At 49.6% G+C, this 22,785-nt stretch overlaps 5 protein-coding genes across 9 annotated transcripts in view; 2 read left to right on the forward strand and 3 right to left on the reverse strand.

The window, feature by feature from the left end:
• Positions 1-22,785, forward strand: part of LOC108162556 (1-phosphatidylinositol 4,5-bisphosphate phosphodiesterase classes I and II) — a 56,857-nt gene that overhangs the window by 22,614 nt on the left and 11,458 nt on the right. For all 5 annotated transcript variants that reach the window (XM_017297351.2, XM_017297349.2, XM_017297353.2 and 2 more), the window contains exons 3-4: positions 7,330-7,476; positions 21,929-22,069. In XM_017297351.2, the coding sequence (XP_017152840.1) occupies positions 7,330-7,476; positions 21,929-22,069 (288 nt within the window). The remainder of the gene's footprint in view (positions 1-7,329; positions 7,477-21,928; positions 22,070-22,785) is intronic.
• LOC108162562 (lectizyme) lies at positions 412-1,373 on the reverse strand. Its single transcript, XM_017297359.2, has one exon. The coding sequence runs from the start codon at positions 1,338-1,340 to the stop codon at positions 507-509; it is 834 nt and encodes a 277-aa protein (XP_017152848.1). The 5' UTR covers positions 1,341-1,373; the 3' UTR covers positions 412-506.
• Positions 3,412-4,465, forward strand: LOC108162561 (lectizyme). The gene has a single exon (XM_017297358.2). It carries the CDS (start codon positions 3,499-3,501, stop codon positions 4,354-4,356), a length of 858 nt encoding a protein of 285 aa, XP_017152847.1. The 5' UTR covers positions 3,412-3,498; the 3' UTR covers positions 4,357-4,465.
• LOC108162558 lies at positions 10,669-13,356 on the reverse strand. Its single transcript, XM_017297354.2, has one exon. It carries the CDS (start codon positions 13,187-13,189, stop codon positions 10,967-10,969), a length of 2,223 nt encoding a protein of 740 aa, XP_017152843.1. The 5' UTR covers positions 13,190-13,356; the 3' UTR covers positions 10,669-10,966.
• On the reverse strand, positions 14,033-17,201 carry LOC108162560 (collagen alpha-1(III) chain). Its single transcript, XM_017297357.2, has one exon. The coding sequence runs from the start codon at positions 17,086-17,088 to the stop codon at positions 14,116-14,118; it is 2,973 nt and encodes a 990-aa protein (XP_017152846.2). The 5' UTR covers positions 17,089-17,201; the 3' UTR covers positions 14,033-14,115.

The following is a 22,785-nucleotide window of genomic DNA, read 5'->3' on the forward strand; positions in this document are numbered from 1 at the left end:
CTCTATATGTTCCCCTATCTGGAGTACACCTGTACTCTATGATTACTGGGAACGTAATATGAACTTTCCCATAAAATAGGTACATATTAAGGGCAGAGCTTTTCGGCGAGAGCTTTCCCATTCAGCATTTCCTCTAATCTCGCTTCGATAAGGAATAAACTGGAATTGGAATTGGAACTATGACTCTGATTGGCTCTGCAATCGAGAACCCCGAGACTATCAATGGCACACGCCTCCCAGAAAAGCAGGGGCTTTTTCAGACTTATAGATTGCTTATAATAGTACTGCCATAAATTCAAAGACAATCTGCGGACTCTAGATCCGCGGATTAGCTGTAGACCGTGGATTGCCCAATCATAGCCATAAATTGCGAGAACCCATGACAAAGCGTAGACTTTAGACGAATGCATATATTTCACAATTCATCCATGGATCTTTAATCATCTTGTCAAGGGATTCCTGGACATGAATCCATTGGAAGATGATCTGCAAGAGTGGGCTATCCCTTAGAACAGAGCGTAGTAGGCGGTCTGCTTGGCCTGGATCCAGTCGATGTAGGCGGAGACGCGGGTGTAGACCGACGGCAGCTGGGCCAGTCCGCAGGGAATGTAGCCCCAGGAGACGATGCCGACCAGCTCGGAGGGGGCGTTCTCGTGCTCAACGACCAGGGGGCCGCCGGAGTCGCCGTTGCAGGCGGACACGCTCTGCTGCAGCGAAGAGGAGCAGATGTTCGAGGGCTCCAGAGGAGCGTTCTCGGGCAGGGCATCGACGCACTCGGGGTAGTTGACGAGCTCGGTGGTGACGGTCTGCAGGCTCTTGGCGGCGGTCAGGACGTAGGACTTGGGCTGTCCCCAGCCGTACAGGTGCGACTCTCCGTCGTGGACCTCCTCGCGGGTGGGCAGAAGGGCGGGCTGCACCCACTCGTTGAACTCGAAGGGCTCGCTCACGTGCAGGATGGCAATGTCGAAGGGTCCCACGCCGCCGGTGTAGGACTCGTGGACGCGGCCGAAGTCGATCTCGCGCTGCTGAGTGAGCTCATCGACCTCGGCGCGGGTGTGCAGGCCGGCGATGGCGCTCATGCCCACGGGATTGGAGATGCAGTGGGCGGCAGTGAGGATCCACTCCTTGTTGATGATGGTGCCGCCACAGATGTGCGAGTGCTTCTCGACTTTGGTTGCCAGCGACACGATGTACGGGGCAGAGTGCGGGTCAGCCTCGGTGCCGTTGATCACGAAGCCAGTGGCGAAGCTGGGGATCAGATGGGCGAACTTGTCGGTTAGCTTGCCAGCCTGGGCGGTGGCCACCAAGGCCACGAGAAGCGTCAGAGCAATCACCTTCATTCTGTTCGATTCTGAAGAGCGGGAATAATGTCTGCCAGTGCTGGCGCTGCCTCTTTTATAGTCGGAAGGTGCGGCGAGATTAGCGAATAGATTTATGAATGGTATCTGGAATAGACTTCGATTACACTCCGATTACACGCGGCTATTCTTACGAATCGATTGGGATCTACGCTCCGATAAGGTTACGCTGTAGATTTTGCCCTTGAAAGCTGTGCGTAAACCCAAGGGAAGGGCTTTTTCCCCCTCGACTTTCTGCTGCAGGAAGGCTTCGGCTGGGACACACGTGGAGCAAGGCTTCATTAGAGCACCTGTGGAGGTGAAAGGCAACGCGCGTTGGAGCCCCCTTTAGGGGTGAAAGGCTTCCCGCGTTGGAGTCCCCTTCAGAGGTGAAAGGCTTCCTGTGTTGGAGTCCCCTTTGGAGGTGCGTAATGTGGGTACTGAGGTGTTGACAGCCGGACAAGGTCGCCAGGGGTCTGGCCCTGGCTCTCTGGCATGAAAGGATGCTAAAAATACGCCGGAACACTGGCCCCTGCCTCATGGACCACTGGTCAGAGTCCGGTCCTGAATGGCGGAGGACTAAGCCAATTAAAAGCAAATTTCACGCATACAAAGTCCCTCCGCCCCCCTTCAACCGGACATCCAACCGCAGCATTGCGTAAAAACATTTTTAAACAACAACAACAAAAGCAGAGAGCGAAAGAGAAACAGGAAAACGCGCCAGGGAGGGGCGGGCCATGGCCATGTGGCCTTAATGGCACTTTGAGGGCCAGTTGGCAGCCGGCAATTATGGATGCATCGCCACATTGGAGATGCTGCACGGTACTGGCCGGTACTGGCTGCACGTGGGGGATACACATCCAAGGCAAAAAGGTAATTGCATGGACAAAACTCCCCGGAAAAGCCATCTTCCATTTAAGAGCATTTGCGGCGGCATTAAGAACAATATCCGATGCGTTTCAATTTGAGCTAAAAGTGGTGGAGAAACAAGTTTTATGCTAAATTGAGTGTCTATCGGTGTGATATTAAAACTGTACTTTAAATTGGAAATGGGTACATCCCAAAAATCATCTATTTTCTCTCGGTAAGGAAGAAACCCAATCAGAGTAGTCGTTTATCATAGGTACAAAAGTTAGATCTTGAGGATTTTTGGCATATTCTACTGCTATTAAATCCAAGTGCTACCTCTGTTATGTCTTGGACATCCAATGATCGCACCCTTTAGGGGAGGAAAATGCACATTTTTCCCTGTGATTAGGAATAACGAGTACTCTTTGAATTTCAGAGACAAAATGCAATATTCCTTTCAAATTAAAGCCAACATGGATATTTCCTGGAATATTAGAGCTTAAGAGCTAGTAAATCTTCTAGAATGAACCACTTAGAGGCGGTATTTGAGCATAGTCATGGCGAAATGTCGTCGATCTTCTATCTCTTTTCTAAAAAAGTCTTAGCTATCGATATCTCCTCAACATTAAGAGAATCGTATTCCTAATCAAAACCCAACAAAATTCTATTAGAGACAGGGACAGGGAAATACTTCCAATAGAAAGAGTAAAACAGGCAGTATTTTTGGGTAATTTCACTCTTTGGGGAATTTGTTCCGCTTCAGCGAATTTCTCTCCCACTCTGCAATCAGCTATTGGTAAAGCGACTATAAAAGTCCCAGGGCTCTTGAAACTCTTCTTAGGAATATAGGAATGGGTATAGGATATTCCTAGGTATTCCTTAATATTTTAAACTCTTTAAATTCTTAGAATGAATTCTAGAAAGCTAAAAAGCTAGCTTATGCAAATATAATAGATTGGCCGATGGGATATCATCGTAGTACCTTTTGGTACTAGGGCTCCATGTAGAGATACTTCTTTCCTTATACAATGTATTTATGAATATCCAATCAGAAACGAAATTAAAAACATACAGACCGATTTTATATGAAAGAGAGAAGACCTTCCCCCAAAGACCCAATCCATTTCCAGAACTATTTCCCCAGAATACCTCTAATTCATATGGGAACTTCTCTCTCTCTCCCAAAGCTCCGAACCTGCGCACTATAAAACCCTCGTCAGACGACCGCAAACCGTTTAGACCTATCGAGGTTCCCATCGTGGCCCTACCTATCAGTACTCTCGTACCCCAAAAAGAGCTTCGCTTCCGTAGAATGCTATCGCTGTTCGTTCTACTGCCGCTGGTGGCGCTCGCCGGCGCCGCCTCCCTGCCGCACATCCAACACCTGACACCAAGGGAAACCGCAGAAGAGTCCCCAGTGGAGATCTCGCCACTGATCCTCGATGGCTACGACGTCCAGGGAGTGGACAATGTGCCCTATTTGGTGTCCCTGAGCCTCACGAAGGCCACCTACGCGCATCAGTGCGGAGGAGTGATCATCGCCAAGACCTGGATCGTGACGGCCGGACACTGCGTGGAGGGAGTGCGGGCCTTCAACGGGGATGTCCTCGGCACGCCCATCTATGCGGGCGTGAGCAACCGCTCCAATGTGACCGCCGCTCAGGTGCGCTACGTGGACTTTGCCTCCGTTCACCGGTCGTTCAATGGCAATGCCGGCAGCGACAACATTGCCCTGCTCCACGTCTCGGAGCCGTTTGTGTACACCGCCCGCGTCCAGCAGATCGCCCTGCCGGATGTCGATGAGGACTACTCCGGAAAACTGGTCACCGCCTACGGATGGGGTCTCACGGACGTGGAGGGCGATGAGTTCTCCAAACAGCTGCAGTACGCCTTTGCCCCTCTCCTGGAGAACTCCGAGTGCGAGGTGCTGCTCCCGTCGGATGCCCCTTTGACGGATAAACAGGTGTGCTCCACCGTCAAGACCTGCTACGGGGACGGAGGCACTCCCCTGGTGTACTGGCCCATCGATGGACCCGCGGAACTGGTGGCCCTCGGCTCCTGGAGCTACATGCCCTGCGGCTATGCCAACCGCCCGACGGTGTACACCTCCGTGCCGTCGTACGTGGGATGGATCTATGGCACCATAGCCGCCTATTATCAGCTCAACTGAAGGGGGCCCTTCGAATAGATCTTTTTGCGTAATCATCACATCATCACTCTTATAGTGCATTAAAGCGAGTAAATGCTGTAGGCACTCCCGTATCTAATCAGGGAACGAATACTGTATTTTTATTGCCCGATAAGTGGCGTATTGATTGTCCGAAATCTAGCAAATATTTACGATTACCGATCGCAGCGTGATCACCGATCAGCGATCCACTATCCACGATCCACGATCGGTATATAGATACTGCAAACACCTGCTAATCAAGGCCAAGAGAGCAGCAATAGATACACGAGAAAGCAGCGAAAGACACACGAAGGATAAGGCTAGGGGTATCCAGCTGGTGCTCACTGGGCGCATCAATCTTCCTTAATTTCTAAGCTCTGAGGCGGCCCCCAACAGAGCGACAGACTTTGACGAGTGGCTGCCTTCAAATGACGGGTCTCCCAGTGCCCAAACCCCACTCTGCTGCTGCTGCTGGGGAGGCATCTCTCCTGAAACTACAACAGGAGCCGAAAGTTGGGCAAAACTTTCGCTCAGGTGCAGAGCCGGTGCTGATGGGATACATATTTTATGATATAATTTGCATGTAGTTTGCACAGCCAAGCAGCTGCTTAGACCCCGCATTTTGATAGTTTCAACATTTGCATACAGCTCTCACACTTTGCACTTGGGGCACATCCACATCCGCAGCAAGGAGCGGGACTGCCTCACAGACTTCCATCCCTTTCACGAGTGTCGTCAATCCCTAAGCATGATTGACAATAGAATGTGGAATGGCGTGTGACAATCGACACCAGCAGATGTGGCTTCACATATCCGTAGATATATCTGTATCTGTATCTGTGTCTGTATCTGTGGCACAGCTGCCTTGCCTTTTCCTTTCGCTCGGCGCTCTTCGGTCTGTGCCTGCGGCGGGGAGTGACATCCAACTGTTACACCAATTGAATTATGCATGCAATCGCTTTTATCCTAAACGCGCACACCCAACAGATACACAGATACACTCGGAGGATACACTCAAAGACTTCGCCTTTAGTATTTGAAAATCGGGTCAAGTGGCAAGTGGCAGTCGTCAGTAACAGGGTTCTCCTTTCGCACAGCATTTATTGAATTTCCACAGAATTTTGCATATTGAAATCGAATTAACAAAAGTTTTCCACCCCCCCCCTGGCCAGAGCTTTTCCGCTGCGAGCAGCCGAAACTCAATTAGTTTTCCCGTAATTAGACAAACAGGAAAAGGAGAACGGAGAACGGGAAAACGGAAAACGGAAAAACAGAATGCAGGACAAAACTCAAATGGGGATTCCAATTAGCGCTGGAGATGGACCCCGAACCCTCTCTTGCTCCACGAAAATCCCCAGAAAATATGCGACTAATTGAAAATCCCTGCCTCACTCCCACTCTCACGTCTCTCTTTTCCTTGGGCCATTGAATCCGAGTGAATGTTTTCAATTTCAATTATTCCATAGAGCGGGAAAGTGTTTTCCACTTTGGCACCTAGCGGGAGTGGGAGAGAGTTCATTAAACCCCAACACACAATCCCCGCCACAGGGAAAAGGGATAATGAACTCTGCGAATTAAATACTAGAGTCTTCTCGTTACAAGTATTTTCATTTGCTCATCAATTTTTGCCATATTAACCGAAACGTCCCCCCTAATCTTAATGGCGGCCCATCCTTGGGGAGGTGATGTCAAGGCATGCCACAAGGAGGCTACTCCTCCGAGAGATACATTGTTGGCCCTGTCCTAGCTCTGTGCCGCTCTGTACTTGCGTGACCAGGCCACACTTTTGCCCCTTGCCCACTTTCCCACTTTGTTGCACAGACATCCATCCATCCTTTCATCCGTCGCGCTTTTGTTGCAGGTTATTCTATCTGACTTCTTATGTCTGAGTGAGTGTCTTGCCCCCCGCCACTCACTGTCTGGATAAACATTCATTAAAGACCCGCACCATTTAGCGCGTTGTTTCAGTCGCTTCCAAGAAAATGGAAAGTACTGAGAAGATAGGGAAACAAAGGATGGATTCGGGGTGGGAATGTCAAGGAACACTTAAAAATCGATCGTTTATTTGGTAAAAAATATATCCTATGGTTGAAACACCCATCTACGAGACAGATATCTTAATGTTACGACCTATAAACAACATTTAACAAAGAAAATAGCAACTGGGAAGAACTTACACTCTCATTCTCTTCGCTACCTGGTCACTTTTCGCACTTTTAGTTCACTTTTTGACTCCTCCGCGTCATTCAAGTGATCCATAATCTTCGGTAATGCAGTAATACTTGAGGGATAGATCTATCTATAAAGAAACTTTTCCGCTCTAGAAACATCTAAGCAAAAAGCGATATAGCCTTTCTTGTAGAGTATCCCAACAAGCGAAAAAGACATATTTCGTGCCTCGCAGATTGGGCCTCTGCTTATTTGCAGGAATATTTAAAAAATACGAGTAAAATATTTCACTTTTGGCTCGAGATATTCCATGGGTCGGATGCTGTTTGGGGCACATCTGTTTGGCATTGCCACAAGGGAGCTCGGGGGCAGGGGGCCAGAATTTTCTCATTCGCATTCTTTTTCTTTGGTTTTTATGAATGAATGCATGCTTAAATATTTATGGCCGCCCCACGGCGGAGGCCCATTTAATTTGACTTAAATAATAAGCAGAAATAACAGATGACAGACGATAGACGATGGGATGCGATGCTGTTGCACTTGGGGACGGGACTGTCCGGCCGATTTGCGGGCTATTCGGATGAGAAATTGGCCAGAATAAATTCATTAGCCGGGCTGTGGGGTTGCCTGGCAGTTCAATGAACCCCATGGATTGGAAACTCATGCGTGTGCGTTTGTTTGTATCTTTATTTTGGACCCGAATCAGAATCGGGGGATGATATTTGTATCTTTCGAGTTTTTTCAATTATCTGCACATCTGCAATCAATAATCTGTTTGGATTTCCTCTTCCTCATTTCTTCTAGGACTCGGGCACTGGCCTACCGGTGACGATGCGCGTCGACGCCAAGGGCTTCTTCCTCTATTGGGTGGACCAGAACAACGAGCTGGACATCCTGGATATAGCCACCATTCGGGATGTGCGCACGGGACAGTATGCCAAGAAGCCAAAGGTGCGTATACGCGATGAGATGCTAAACAGAGAGAGAGAGAGCGCCTTTGCTGGGGGACTTTCTTCCTTCCTTTCTTCGTTCCTTCAGGCACAGCAGCAGCACTCTGTTGGGAGGGGTAGAGAATAAAGAAATATATTTGTCTGGTTTTCACACGGACAATAGAACGAGGAGGGAACATCAGCAGGAAAAGGAGCTGGAGGGTGTGATGGAGGGAGGAGTGTGTGTACATTGTATGCCCTGTTGCGATGGCGAAGGATGTTATAACTTTTTCATGATGTGTAGAGATGGGTAATCGACTATGTCGAGTCCGTGAACATACTCTCGCACTCCTACACGCAGGAGGTAGAACATGATGAGGTCTCTCCAGGGACATGCCACATGCCCTCTGATGGATACATCTAATCGTATATTCAATGCCAGCACCAGCACCAGCCATATCAGAGGCTCCCCAGAAGGCCACCCACACCACACGAGCACTCGCTTTTTGCTCCCCGAAGTTTATTCCTGAATTTTAGAAATTCTCCCTATTTTCAAGCGCACAAATTCCAGCCCTTAAAATAGTTGCCTTCTCCTGTGAGCTTCATGGAGAGTGAAACACCACATGAAATCACTTTTCTTTACCTTCTTGAATGTGGATTTCAAGCACTCAATTCTGGCTCTCATGGTCCTGCGAATATTTTCTGCATTTTATAAATTCTCTCTGTATTGTCAAACGAAAATATTTCACTACTTTACAGATATTTTCGTATGATTTACAAATATTTAAGTCCGAAAATTCTTACATACAACAAAAACTGAATAGTTTCGCAGACCTAAGGCGAAAATAGATGTACTTTGAAGGGATTTTAAAAGAAAAATGTAATTTCTTGGACGGAAATTTAAGGAATGTTTTCTTTTCTGATTGTGGGGCTCAAGGCTTTTATTCTGTTTTATTATCTGTGAGGACCAAAATGTATCTACATATATGCAGGCTCCGTTAATAGCACATAATTAAATAAATTAACTAAATTTTCACATCGTTTGGAGGGATGTTAATTAAATGCAAATTAGCGTTGGAGTCCTAGCCATATAGAAGCACACGCGTCTCGACATCAAGATACCTGCTACTACCTTTCTGTATCTCTAGGAAAACATTTAAAAAATGGCACTGCTAAGCCACACTGGGAGAAAGTGACCTCTGCTTTAGAGTAACTTTTTCAAAAGGAGAATTTTAAAAGTTCTCTAAATCTAAATTCTCTCCCGCTTTTCAGACATAAATTTCTAGAATTTAAAATTATTCCGCAAAACTAATTTTAGGCCATAAATGCTAAGAAAAATCGTACAAAATTCTAAAAATTCAGTGAATAAGAGCATAGTTAAAGAGCATACAACCTTCGTCCTCGTCTCTGAATCTGGCATTCCCTCGTTAAGTCTTTGTATATTCTTCGGGTAATGTCTTTGCTTGTTTATAGACAAATTTTTTAAAGCATTAATTATTTTGTTGGCGGATTGGCGGCGGCATGGCTTTGGCGTTGAATGCAGTATCTGCGTGATGCCCCAATCTCTGCGGCTTTAGAGGGCGATGACGACGACGACGATGGCGCGTATATTTTTTGAAGATTACGAGCTAATAAAATGCCTGGGCCAGCAATTGAAAGCCAATTACTGGGTGAAAGGCGAACAGATTTCCTTAGAGCCAATCCCCAAGATGCAGACGCAGACGCAGAGGTAGGAAGGGAGGAGGGGAGGAGGTTATAGTGCAGGTAATCCTGCTCCAGTTGCTGAATCTTTTGCTTAGTTTTTGCGCAGCCATGTCACGTGCGTTTCCTTGGAATCGGGATTTCCATTTCCTTCAGCCGAAGCCCGGATGTGTGTGTCCCGTGTGCTGTGTCCTGGGTCCTGTGTGTGCTGCAACAGTTTTTCCGTAGTCCCAGTTTCCCACAGAGTTTTTCCCCGTCTCCCACCTTTCCTTTTTTGCTCCGCACGATTTTTTCCGTTTTACACAATTTTCTTTTTCATGGCGTGGCTCTGGCTCTGCTCTCCCTCTCCGTGTGTGTGTGTGTAACCAATACATTTATCATGGCAATGACAAGGCAACATGCTTTCATTTCCATTGGATTTCCCTGTGTGTGTGCGTGTGTGGGTGTGTGGAAAAAGCGTTTTATGTAAGCAGACGGAGAAGGTGGAGCAGATGCTCCTTGGACCAGAAAAAAGTCATTGGAAATCGTGTCTAAGGTCGCAATTCCATTATTGAATTAGGTTTTCCATAAATGTGGGGCAATTATTCGTTCGCTGATGGGCGGGGTAAATCCTTGAGGCACCTGGCTTTCCTTTACTTTCATTTCCTTGGCGGCTTCCTTCTTGTAGAAGGTGAGGCATGCCGCCGCGCGCGCATTGTCCGCTGTGTATAAATCATGGCTGTCGCACAATCCCCGAGCCTAGGGCCACGCCCACTGCCCCTGATAATAGTTTGCCGTTTGTGGCGTTGTAGCGTTGTGGCGTTCTGTCGTTGTGGCTATGGTTGTAGTAAGCGCCAGAACCAAGGCCACAGTCAAATGAGTTTTGTTTTTCGTGTTTGTGTTTGCTTCGAGCAAACGGATGAGAAAACACCCAAAGGAAGCGGCAGGGAGAGAGATTGTTGCATTAATTAAATGCACAGAAGAGCGTGCCACGCGTGGGCGTTGGCCACGCCCAAAGCGCACACACACGAGCACACAGACTGACACAAACGCTTAAAAAAACACAGACACCAGTGGACGCAAATATGTGATTAACTCGAAAAAGTTGCAATAAAAATGAGTGTTGCATCTACGAAGAGCTCCGAAAGAGTGCCCCAGAATATGAAGGGGAAAAGCAGAGAAGAGAGAGAGAGAGGATGAGTGCAAATGTGCATTAATTAAAAATGTAAAAGTCCAGTGAATTGAAATGGAATATAAGGTTTATTAAAAAGCGCTTCCTTCCCCCAGTGTGGCAAAAATGATTGAGGGAAATGGAAATGGGATTGGAAAGCGCTTTCGGAAGCACTAGAGAAGTGAATAATTATTGAGAGAGAAAGAAACGGACTGGTACTTCAACTTGCAGTGGAACCCCAGAAACGTGAACATTGTGTGAGGGAAATGAAAGGAAAGGTAGCCACGGTGGTGGTGGTGTCCCCAGAGGGCCATGAAAGAGAAGAACCAGCTTATAACTTATTCACAGAAACCAGAAGAAAAGTTAAAAAGATCTCATCTTTATGGATATTCCATGGTTGTTACAAATAAACAGATGGCTGGATGATTACAAGAATGGAAGAATGAGGAAGAGTATAAAATGATACAATCCATTGATATCTGCCTTGTCCTTTGCGGTCCATTGCAGAACAGGAACATATTGCATACGGGCTTATACAGATCTCCTACCTCCATATCCAGCTTATACAGATATTGAAACAGACAGGGGCCCCCAGAATGAATCGAACGCACACAGATCTTGGGGGGATATACAGAGAGATCTCGGCGAATAGATCCTTTTCTTAACATCTCTGTGGCATCTCAAAGGCGGTGCACAGTTTCGTCTTCAGCTTCTCCAGAGATTTGTAGATTCGCGAAGATGACCCGCGATTCCGGCGGTTGCACCGCAGAAGCTGCTTCTGCAGCTGTTGCAGGGCATCGATCGTCGACATGTGGTCCTGCAGATGGGGGTTGCGGCAGAAGCGATCGTAGTAGACAATCGGGTCGCACTTGTGCTGCGGGGCACGGTACTCGGCATCGCGGCACTCGAGATACTGGCGGTGGCGCATCTGCTGGAGGTATTCCCACTGCTGGCGCTTCTTCTCGCGAATTCGCATCTCGCGGATGAGGGGGGTGTCCTCCTCCTTTTGGCAGTAGTTGCACAGCTCGCAGGGGCAGTCCTTGTTGCCGTCCTTGCCATCGCCATCGCCATCGCCTATCCTTGCCTTGTCTTTCTTGCCCTTGCCCATGTCTTTCTTTCCCTTGCCATCGCCCTTATCCTTATCCTTGCCATCGGTTCCATCGCCAGTGCCATCCCCATGACCGCGGCCGTCTTTGCCATCCGTTCCATCACCGACATGGCCACCTCCGTCCGTTCCATCGCCGTGAAGGTCTCTGCGTGAGCCGGTCGTCGATCCAATCCCCGGGGTACGGCGGCCTTTTCTTAGTCTCTCGGCTTCGTCGTCGCTGTCGCTGTCACTAAAGTCACCTTTTTTGTGCTTGTAGCCGGTGCCATGGCCATCATTCAGCTTGCCATCACTGCCGTCGCCCTTCAAACCGTGTCCCGTTTCCTTGTCCTTGTCATGGTCCTTGTCCTTCCCGTCATGGCCTTTCCGATCGGAGTCTTTGTCTCCCTTGCCCTTTCCGTCCTTGCCGTCACCTCCCTTTCCACCTTTGCCATCGCCGTCCTTTCCATCACCATCCTTGCCCCCCTTTCCGCCTTTTCCACCTGGGCCGCCTTTTCCGCCTGGGCCGCCTTTTCCGCCTGGGCCGACCTTTCCTCCGTCTCCGTCACCGTCCCCGCCACCCTTTCCATCTCCGTCTCCACCCTTCCCGTCACCGTACTTTCCGTCGCCTCGACCTCCCCTCTTCCCATCCCCTCGTCTGCTCTTCCTTTCGCCACCCTCTCCATCTCCATCTGCATGTCCATCTCCATAACCATCACCATCCTTGCCATCACCATCCTTGCCATCACCATCCTTGCCATCGCCATCCTTGCCATCGCCATTTTTACCGCCTCGGCCATCTCCATCAGACTTACCCCCGGCTCCGCCGTCGGCTCCGTCGGGCACCATTTCGCCGCATCCTTGGGTCGGGGGATCACCCGGAGCCTTGCAGCACTTCTCGAACCCTTGGCACATTTCGTTCTGCTCGGGATTCTGCTCAAAGCAGCAGAGCAACCGCCCGTACAGCTCGTCGTAGTCCTTGGGCTCCTCCTCGACCGATGGCTGCGCCGCCTCTTGCTCCCGCTTGAAGGCCTCGTCGATCGCGCGTGGGTCCTCCTTGTACATCTTCCACTCGTAGTCCGTGCACTTGTTCTGCGGCCGATCGCAGGATAAATGACACACCCGATGACGCAGGCGGTGCTTCTGCTTCTTCGGGGTCCGCTTCATCCCCAAGGCGCTGGACAAGGGAATCGGGGGCCCGCGTTCGTCTTCGAAAGGCGGGCTCTGGGGATCCCGGGGCGGACAATGCAGCCATGTGAAGGCGTAACTGGGCGACAGCTTCCGCCTGACGGTGGGCATCCTCTCCAGATGCGAGTGGAGGCACTCTCGATTCAGCACATAGGAGCCACTCGGCAGCTCCATCGGTTTCTTTTCGGGCGCGGGCTGCGGCATCGGGGGCTTTGGTTTCACGCCGCTGGCAGCCAGAAGGCTCTTGGTCAGGGCCTGGTTGAAGAGCAGCGCCTCGGGATGCCGCATTTCAGCGCCGATGCCGTACCAGCCGAGGCTTTCCTTGTTGGGACTGCGTGTCCAAGCTTCCAACACATCGTCCCTCTCCGTGTCGATGAGCGGCCCACAACCAGCGGCCTCCATGCTGTCCGACATCCACTCCAGGGTTTTCTGCTGGGTGCACCTCGAAATAGGTGGACGGATGTTGGGATATGCCTCCGCGGGCTGGTAGTTTGTGGTCTTGCAGTTTTTGTTTCGCATCCAGTCGTAGATTGTGACTTCCTCCAGGCGCTGGCATCCGGCATACACCGGTGGCTGCCCCGCCGACTTTGGGCCGTTCTTATCCTTTGACATTTTTCCTTAGTGTGGAATATGGAATATCCTTCTTAAAACCGATTCGGGTCCAAATAAACAAACGTTTTTTAATAAATTTATGAACTAGAACATTAAAACCAAATAAAAATTACACTAGCCTTAAAAATTTAGGTGTTGTTGGGTCGGAACATGATTTTGAACTGAGGTTTTCCATCTCCCCCAAAGGGGAAATGTCATCGAAAGTAAAGTAAAGGCGCACTCTGTTCGGAGAAAGCACATTTCCAGGGCCTTCCGGTCGTTTTTATGGCAGCTATGAAGCAAATGATATCCGCGAACAGAGGCTGCTGTTGTCACACTTCCTTTTTTCTTTCTTTTAATAATTTTGTTGCAAATTTGTGTCTTGTTGTTGTTCTTCTTCTTTACCAACTATCGATTATAACGATTATATTATTATATAGCGATTCAAATAATAATTTTCGAACACTCTACAAGAAGTTTATACAAACCCAACAAACCCAATATTTGAATGGAGGAATCGAAAAATTCCACTTTCGAAACTGACAAGAAGCTGCAATGGATTCCTCCTTCAGAGTCCACCAAATGACAGTGCATGAAATCAATATTTCATTTCAGCAGAATAGATACTAGGATTTTCTGTTGAGGATTAGGTCTAGGCTGAATTTTCTTTGCAATTAGCTATCTTTTTGCAAATGAGCAACGACGAAATCGAAAAACGCGTTTGCAGATACATTGAGTTCAGCCTATCGAATTCTAGCAATCGATAATAGGCCATGCAACCCTACATAACAAGAGAACAACTCGCTTTTTTATATACATATATACATATATATACACATATACATATATGTATATACATATATATGGAAACTATTTTTTTAATGCTCGAATTGTTTTCCAAATACAGATTCTTATTCCGAAAATTATATATTTTGAAGGACGATTCTCTAGAGACAGTCACACATCTGCTTGCAAAGGCGACTTCTCAGGTCCTCCAGGTCGAACAGCAGCTGGTTGCCAACGATCTTGTGATTCTTGCCAAGCATCTGCTGCAGGTCCTGCATGGCCTTTAAGCACTCACAGTAATCCCCGAGCTTCGGGTTGCTGCAGAACGTGTTGTCGCAGTCGATGGGATCGCAACGGTGCTGTGGGGCCCGGTACTCGGGCTCGCGACACTCCAAGTACTGCCGGTGGCACATCTGCTTGTAGTATTCGCGCTGCTGGCGCAACTTATCCTGGCGCTTCATCTCGCGGATCATCGGCGAGTCGGGTTCGTTGTGGCGCCGCAAGAATTCGCAAATGGGGCAGGGACACGATGGAATATTTTCCTTTTCCGGCTTGACCTCCTCCCTCGAGGGACCACCCTTGGGGCCTTTACCTTTACCAGTTTTCCCATCACCACCGGGCGGTCCTTGATCCTTGATCCCTTTCTTGGGGATCTCTGGGCCCTGTGTGGGTTGTGAAATTGGCCCGATGGGTGGTGCTCCGGGTGGTTGTGTCAAGCTATCCCCAGGATCTTTTTTCACGCTACACAATGGATCGTTTGGATCACACTCTCGTTCAGACGGCCGACTTGTCTTTGATCCCTTTGGTTTATTGATCGATTGCTTGGGTGTATCTTGGCTGTAAGTGTCACAGAATGGATCGTCTGGGTCACACTCTGGTTTAGAGGGCCTCGGTCGCTTGGATTTACCTTTATCTTTTCCCCCTGGTTTATCCGGCGCATCCGGATCATCAGGTTGCGTTGTCTTCAATTTGCTCTCCGATGGCTTGTGATTCAGCTTGCCTTTTCCCCCCTCTTTTTTCTCGTCCTCGTGAAGAGATCCAGGCTTGTCTCCCGCCTGCCCTTTATAGTCGGGCGCTTCTTCCCCAACGGCCGGCCTGTCCCATGGTTTGCCACCTCCTCCTGGCTTTCCTCCGGGCTTGTCCAAACCTCCTGGCTTCCCTCCGGGCTTGTCACCACCTCCTGGCTTTCCGCCGGGTTTGTCTCCATCTCCTGGCTTTCCACCGGGCTTGTCTCCAACTCCTGGCTTTCCGCCGGGCTTGTCACCTCCTCCTGGCTTTCCTCCGGGCTTGTCACCACCTCCTGGCTTTCCTCCGGGCTTGTCACCACCTCCTGGCTTTCCGCCGGGTTTGTCTCCATCTCCTGGCTTTCCACCGGGCTTGTCTCCAACTCCTGGCTTTCCGCCGGGCTTGTCACCTCCTCCTGGCTTTCCTCCGGACTTGTCGCCATCTCCTGGCTTTCCTCCGGGCTTGTCACCACCTCCTGGCTTTCCTCCGAGCTTGTCACCATCTCCTGGCTTTCCTCCGGATTTGTCGCCATCTCCTGGCATTCCTCCGGGCTTGTCACCGTCTCCTGGCTTTCCTCCGGGCTTGTCGCCATCTCCTGGCTTTCCTCCGGGCTTGTCACCACCTCCTGGCTTTCCTGCGGGCTTGTCGCCATCTCCTGGCTTTCCTCCGGGCTTGTCACCGCCTCCTGGTTTTCCTCCGGGCTTGTCACCATATCCTGGCTTTCCACCGGTCTTGTCACCATCTCCTGGCTTTCCTCCGTACTTGTCACCATCTCCTGGCTTTCCTCCGAGCTTGTCACCATCTCCTGGCATTCCTCCGGGCCTGTCACCATATCCTGGCTTTCCTCCGGGCCTGTCACCATATCCTGGCATTCCTCCGGGCCTATCCACATCTCCTGGCCTTCCTCCGGGCTTGTCTACATCTCCTGGCTTTCCTCCGGACTGGTCACCAACTCCTGGCTTTCCTCCGGGCCTATCACCATAACCGGGTTTTCCTCCATCTTCCGGTTTTTCGCCATCTCCCAAATGCTTCTCATCATATCCTGGCTTGCTTCCCCGTCCGGGTTTGTCTCCTGGCCTGAATTTGTCTCCGGGATGTGTGCCTCCGCCGTCGCCATATCCTAGATCCATATCTGGGACACCAGGCGCATCGCCCTCGAGTCCCCTCGGGTTACAGCACTGCGCGTAGACCTTGCACATGGGACACTCCACCTTGAGAGCTTCGAAGCATTTGACCAGGCGTAAGTACAGCTCCTCGTAGTTCCGCGGTTCGGGCACCTGGGTCTGCTCCTGTGCCACCTTCTGCTCCCGCTTGAGGTCTTCGTCGCAGGGTCGCGGATCCTGCTTGTACTTCTTCCACTCGTAGTCCGTGCACTTGTTCTTCGGCTCATCGCACCGCCAGCCGCAGTACCGATAAGGGCGCCGATGGCCGTACGTCTTCTTCAGCGGAGCATGCTCCATTTTCAGTTCGGGCTGCTGCTGCTGTTTCTCTTTGGTGACGCCAAAGGGATCCACGGGATCGGACTTGTGGCAGTACACCGTCGTCAAGGCCTGACTGGGCGACAGGTTTTTCTTGACGGTCGGCATCTTCTGGATGGCCGCTTTGATGGCCTCGCGATTGAGGACGTATGGCTTATAGGCCGATGCCGCAATCTTCTTCCCGCCGATGGTTGGTAGAGTCCTTGGTCCCTGAAGTTGTAATTGCTTTCTACGCTGCTTGAGACCGTTGGCCCTCTGGAGGCTCTGCGTGATCTGCTGATTGAATTTCACTGCCTCCGGCTTCGGCACCTGCGACCCCACGCCGTAGTACCCCAAGGTATTCTTGTGGGGGCTCTGCTGCCACATCTGCAAAATGTCATCGTTGGACATGCCGTAGGGTCGCCCACATCCATCCGCCTCGATCGAGTCCGCCAGCCAGTTGATGGTCTGCTCCCGGCTGCACCTCGACACAGGCGTGCGGATGCTCGGGTACGTCTCACCCGGACGGAAGCTTGCAGTCTTACAGTTCTGTTGCCGCATCACCTCGTAGGGCCTGGGGGGAGTCCACGAGTCCTCATCTCCGAATCCCTGGCCACCTCTGCTCCTACGTTCCTGTGCTAGTCGTTTCCACCGCTCTCCGGCCGTGCTCATCTCGGTCCTTTAAATCAAATATTCAAATACGTACAATTTTTATGCGCTCGATATCGCATCGAGCTGTATTTTTGTTCCTTTTTTCTGTGCGTTTCAGCGCCTTCTGACAACTGGGGAAAACGAAACTGAGTTTTGCGGTGAAATATTCGAAGCAGTCGATTGTGTGTATCCATATTTTTATACCCGATACTCAAAATGAGTATTGGGGTATATTAGATTTGTGGTAAAAGTGGATGTGTGTAACGTCCAGAAGGAATCGTTTCCGACCCCATAACGTGTATATATTCTTGATCAGCATCAATAGCCGAGTCGATTGAGCCCTGTCTGTCCGTCCGTCCGTCTGTCCGTCTGTCCGTCCCCTTCAGCGCCTAGTGCTCAAAGACTATAAGAGCTAGAGCAACGATGTTTTGGATCCAGACTTCTGTGATATGTCACTGCTACAAAAATATTTCAAAACTTCGCCCCGCCCACTTCCGCCCCCACAAAGGACGAAAATCTTTGGCATCCACATTTTTAAAGATACGATAAAACCAAAAACGCAAAATCGTAGAGAATGACTATATGTTCTAGAGTGTAAAATCTCAACCAGATCGTATAATTATTATAGCCAGAATCAAGAAAACAATTTCATTCTTTCTCGCTCTGTCTCTCTCTAACACACAGGTTTCATGGTCGGTTTTGCCAATTGCAAAATGTGAGTTCAAGGATCTCAGAGACTATAAGAGCCAGAGAAACCAAATTTGGTATCCACACTCCTGTGATATCGGTCCTTGACCGTTTCGTGTCCAAATTTCGCCACACCCCCTTTCGCCCCCGCAAAGGACGAAAATCTGGGGCATCCACAAATCTCAGAGACTATTAAGGCTAGAGTAACCAAATTTGGTATCCGCACTTCTGTTAGATCTCACTATAAAACGTATATCTCAGAATTTCGCCCCACCCCCTTCCGCCCCCACAAAGGACGAAAATCTGTTGCATCCACAATATTGCACATTCGAGAAAACTAAAAACGCAGAATCATAGATATTGACCATATCTATCAGATTGCTGAATCTGGATCAGATCGGATCATTTTTGTAGCCAAAAGCAAGAAATCAATTTGCAGTGGCTACGCAGCGCCCGACGTCACGCTCAGACTGATTTTCTGTCTCTCTCGCACGCACTCTTTGTCGTGTCGTTTAATATTTGCGGCGTCTGCCGAAGGAGAGCCATACTGACTAAGTATCGGGTATAAATGTAGAGTTGCGGTCTCCGCAGCAACTCACAACGTTCCCCCTCGTTTGAATATAGTGACGCAGTTCTTGCGTATTAATAACATTATTTTATTCCACTATGTGTGCGTTCTTCTTCTTTGCTGATCACAAAATCGCACTTAAACATCGATAAGATTGGGTATCGCAATTATGGGAATATCGATTACAGTTATTAATGGCCCTACGATATAGACTATGCTAATTGTAAAAATTGACAAAAAAGCGAAAAGCGCTCATCCATCAGGTGCTGAAGACCTCCGACAACAGCGAACGTATTGAGGTGCAGCTGTGCCGCTTCCAGGAGGATGGCAGGCCACCAGCTCCGTCAAGACATAGCCAGCACGCGGGTCGTGGCCGAACAGGAGACAGACGAATCCGGGGGTGCCTGTCAGCACAACCGCCACTCAGCAGGCCATTCAGCAGCAGTCCACAGGAGCCATTCTCAACAAGCTGGCGAGGGGAACGCCTTATGCTCATCTGCCAGGACGATGCTGCCATCGTCCATCTACAAATATCCACTCATTTAATGTTAATTATAACGAATTTCCGAATGTTTATTGTCGATTGCGATGTGATGTGTGATGGCGATTTCTATGATAAGCGATGAAGTGAGCGGCGAAGACGTGGGTCCCGGGTTTCAGCCACCCGCCGTCGTTTAGCGTCCTTCGGTGAAGATCTCCCCCTCCTATTCTTTACGTAGGAGCACCGTGCGTAGATTTTACCGCGCTTCTTTTTACGGTAATGCTCCAACAGCTCCTTGGGGAAGAGCTGTAGGATCTCGTTCTCTAGCTGGTAGCTGTGATGTAGCGACAAGTGCAGCTGATGGTCCTCAAAGTAGCTGCAGATCAGCTGGATGAGAATCTGCCGCTGCTCTGCACTCAGCGCCTCCTGCTGACCCACGAGGTCGAGTAGCGACTGGCTTTTTATGCACGCGGCCTGTAGAATGCCTAGCACTGTAACCCCCAGATCCTCTCCAGTCACGTACTCGCCGCTGTCCTCTACATTCGAGTTGGTGACTAGCGACGTAGACAAAATCTGGACGGGCTCCACGATAGGTTGCATGGCGTCTGGTACTGTCTCTCTGGGTGAGTGTCTCTCGGTGAGAGAAACATCGGACTTGCCACAGTCACTGGCGTTGTCCGTCTGGTGTTGGGTTGTCGCGCACCGACAATCTTGGCAGTGCGGGCGACTCCAATAAACTCCTTGAAGGTGCACGTCTAGGCAGCTGCGCCAGCGCTCCAGGTGATGCTCGAAGCGTATGCGTGTGCCCATCCGAAAGTTGCGCAGCAGCTCGTCCAGGTGGTGCTGCTTCATCATCCGCAGTTCGTCTACGTTGATGGCTTCTTCTTCCAAACGTGGGATAAGGTCGGTCAGATCCCATGACTGGAGCAGCTCGCGCAGCTCCTCGCGTTCTTGGTATTTGTTCATTTTCAGGGGAAAAAGTCGAAAAAAAAGGAAAAGATTAGAGAAAAGAATTGATGCTGCTAACCGAACTGACTGCTTCGACTTTGATTCTGAAATTGGAAATACAAACGTGCAGTGACAGCCGTCAGCTGTCTCCCTCTTACATGGGCATGACTTGTATATAATCTACACTTTAATTCTGCCTGCCAGTTAGTTGACAGATTCGAATGTTTATCGGATATTTATCGACTTAAGTTCTAATTATCTTAGCGATATCTGTTAAATGACGCTTTATTGGCCAATTCGGCCAGTGCGGGTAGTAATAGCTCCTCCATTGATCCCTGGATCTGTATCTCTGAACAGAAAACGGCTGCTTATCCGCTGAATTTCCCCGAGAGAGAGATGTATCCTCATTTTATTAGCACCTTCAAAATCAATAACTCTATTCGCCGATGGAGGGACTCGGGAGGCTGTCTAAAATTATCACAGACATGGCCTTCCCCTTCCCCTTCCCCTTAAAACACTCCCAGCTACATTTGCCGTTCTCCTCCTGCTGCTGTTTGGGTTATATAATGAGCGTTCTTAAAATTCAAATTTCGAGCAGAGCCAAAAGGATTATCAGGGCCAGGAGCCGCGACTGGAACAGCGACAGGAGCAGGGAAAGGGGAGAGCGAGAGCGAGAGCGCTGCGCGTGAATGTCGAGGGCGAAGCGTGAGAAGCAATTAAGATAATCACCGTAGAGTCATTTCCGCTTTACGCTTTTCACGGCACGGGAGCTCGTGCCAGGAGCAGCCCTTGCCCGTGCCCGTGCCAACGCGTCCCTCTCTCCCACTGTCCGTGGCCGCCATTTACATTATTCACAACGACAAATTTGCCGGAATTAGTTTTTAGTTAAAAGCAAATCATGACGCGCCCAGATAAACGTTGCCAGGACCCGTTGCCCCCGGAACTCGTTTCGTACAGGTGTGCTGCCTGGCATCCTGGCATCCTGCTCCTCGTTTATCAGCACTAAACAGAATGGCGCTTTAATGGCCCCCCAAATGCCCGTTGAGTGAAGAGAAAGGAAGCCTTTCAATTAGTCGACTCGGTTGCTCTTCCATCCTCAGGCTTCCATACATCTGGCTGATCTGGCAGTCGGAGGCGTAAGCTGAGATGCAAAGCAAATGGGAGAGGTGGATGGGGGATGCCGCTGACCAGCAAAGCTCATTATTGGCTCGATTTGCATGGGTAGAAGCATCAATGGGGCACGGGGCGTGGGGCATAGGGACTCCGGGATTCGGAAAGTAAGGCGCTTTAAGGTTCCATGAGTGTGTCCTCAGATACGGGAATTATGGGCGTTTCTGTGTCCCAGATGCAGATACGTGATTTATGTGTGATTTTCTGTACGCAGATACGAGAATTTATGTGCCTCAAATGTACTATTTGCCACAGATTCTGCCGATAAATATGCCCCTGCAGTCGGACTGTGACTTTTGCCATACTAAGTAAACGTCCTGCAGATGGGGCTGGCTCTCTCTCTCTTTCTCTAGACTTTTTGGGTAGCAGTTTGTCAAATGTCCAGCAGCGGAAGCGTTGCAGGAAGCACAGAGCAAACAGACGCACCAAATGGCTCCAGATAATGCTGGATGTCAGGACATGGCGCTGTATGCCACAAAGTTAATGCCGAATTCATGCTATGGCTTCCGCCTCAAGTTGCAGGACTATGTGCCAAGCGTTCGAAAGGACATTGATAATCCCCGACCAGTCGCGACTGTTGGATGTACAGGCGATTACTGGCTGTTGCCGTTTGCGGAGCTAAATTTGCATTTAACCCAGTTTTGCGAATGGTTCGAATGGGGCCACCATTCGAAGAAGAGGGTGCTGCCACCACGACTCGTAAATCCATTTGTGCCGTTTAATTGAAATATGGCACACGCTGGCCAGAAGCTCCCCCGACTGCTCCGACTGCTCCGACTGTTCCGACTATTTGCTTAGTTTACGAGTCTACTCGCAGGATTAGCGCACAAGGATATGACTTCCATTTACGACTACGACTATGACTACGACTCCCATAAAACTTCATTTGGCGCATGCTATTGCTATTGCTTCGCTTTCCCTTTGCCGTCTCCTTCTTTGGGTTTCCTCATTCCTTCCTTCTTTTTTGGCAATTAATAACGCTCATCCTTTTGTGTTTGTCTTTGCAGGAGGGTAAACTGCGCCAGATTGTGACTATGGGACCGCAGGACACCACGCTCGAGGAGAAGACAGTGACCGTCTGCCACGGCTCGGATTTCGTCAATATGACATTCGTCAACTTTTGCTGCAACCGGCGGGACATTGCACAGGTGAGACCAGCACCTGGCACTCAGCCAGCGTTCCACGTTCATCGAGGCGTCCCGCCCCTCCTCATGCGTGCCGCCTCATTATTGGCCACTTGGCAGACGCCGCGCCGCTGACAACTTGATGGCGCGTGTGGAGTGACAAGTGAGACAGAATATCGAAAGGGACAGGCATTTCTGTGTGTTCGGGGAATTGGGTCGAGTGCCGCTAATGATTCCCCCATCCATGACACCATTCGGGGACACACCTATTATATGTGTGCCATCGCTGCGGCTATTTTGAGTGCCTGCCACAGAGGGGACTCTTCCCTGTTTATTATTGATTGCATTCGGTCGGGCCGTGCCCTGCCCTGCCCTGCCCTGGGCTTGACCTTGCCACAAAATCAATGTTCCATATACGGTTATCAGCGGTCAATGGTCAGTGATGGGTCCCCGAAAAACAGGGAGAGGCGTGCTGTTGTTGGGGTTATTATTTTTGGCACGCGTCGCGCTCGTTCTCGAAATAAACAACACGAAAAAACAAAAAAAAACAAAGAAGAAAATTGTATGCCACAATTTTCATAAACTTTTCAAACGGAATTCTGTTCGGTGCCTACAAAAATAATCGAACAGAAAATAAATAAACATTTTCGCTTCGTTTCGGGGCTCGTGATGGCCATAAATATGGATGGTGGATATTCCATTCACATAAATGGAACGAAACGAGACGATAGTTGTGGCTT

This window comes from Drosophila miranda, chromosome 4 (genome assembly GCF_003369915.1).
Source record: "Drosophila miranda strain MSH22 chromosome 4, D.miranda_PacBio2.1, whole genome shotgun sequence".
NCBI lineage: Eukaryota > Metazoa > Arthropoda > Insecta > Diptera > Drosophilidae > Drosophila > Drosophila miranda.

Bases quoted from the DNA above. Each gene is read 5' to 3' on its own strand.
- LOC108162562 (XM_017297359.2), bottom strand. From the start codon at position 1,340: ATGAAGGTGATTGCTCTGACGCTTCTCGTGGCCTTGGTGGCCACCGCC.
- LOC108162561 (XM_017297358.2), top strand. From the start codon at position 3,499: ATGCTATCGCTGTTCGTTCTACTGCCGCTGGTGGCGCTCGCCGGCGCC.
- LOC108162558 (XM_017297354.2), bottom strand. From the start codon at position 13,189: ATGTCAAAGGATAAGAACGGCCCAAAGTCGGCGGGGCAGCCACCGGTG.
- LOC108162560 (XM_017297357.2), bottom strand. From the start codon at position 17,088: ATGAGCACGGCCGGAGAGCGGTGGAAACGACTAGCACAGGAACGTAGG.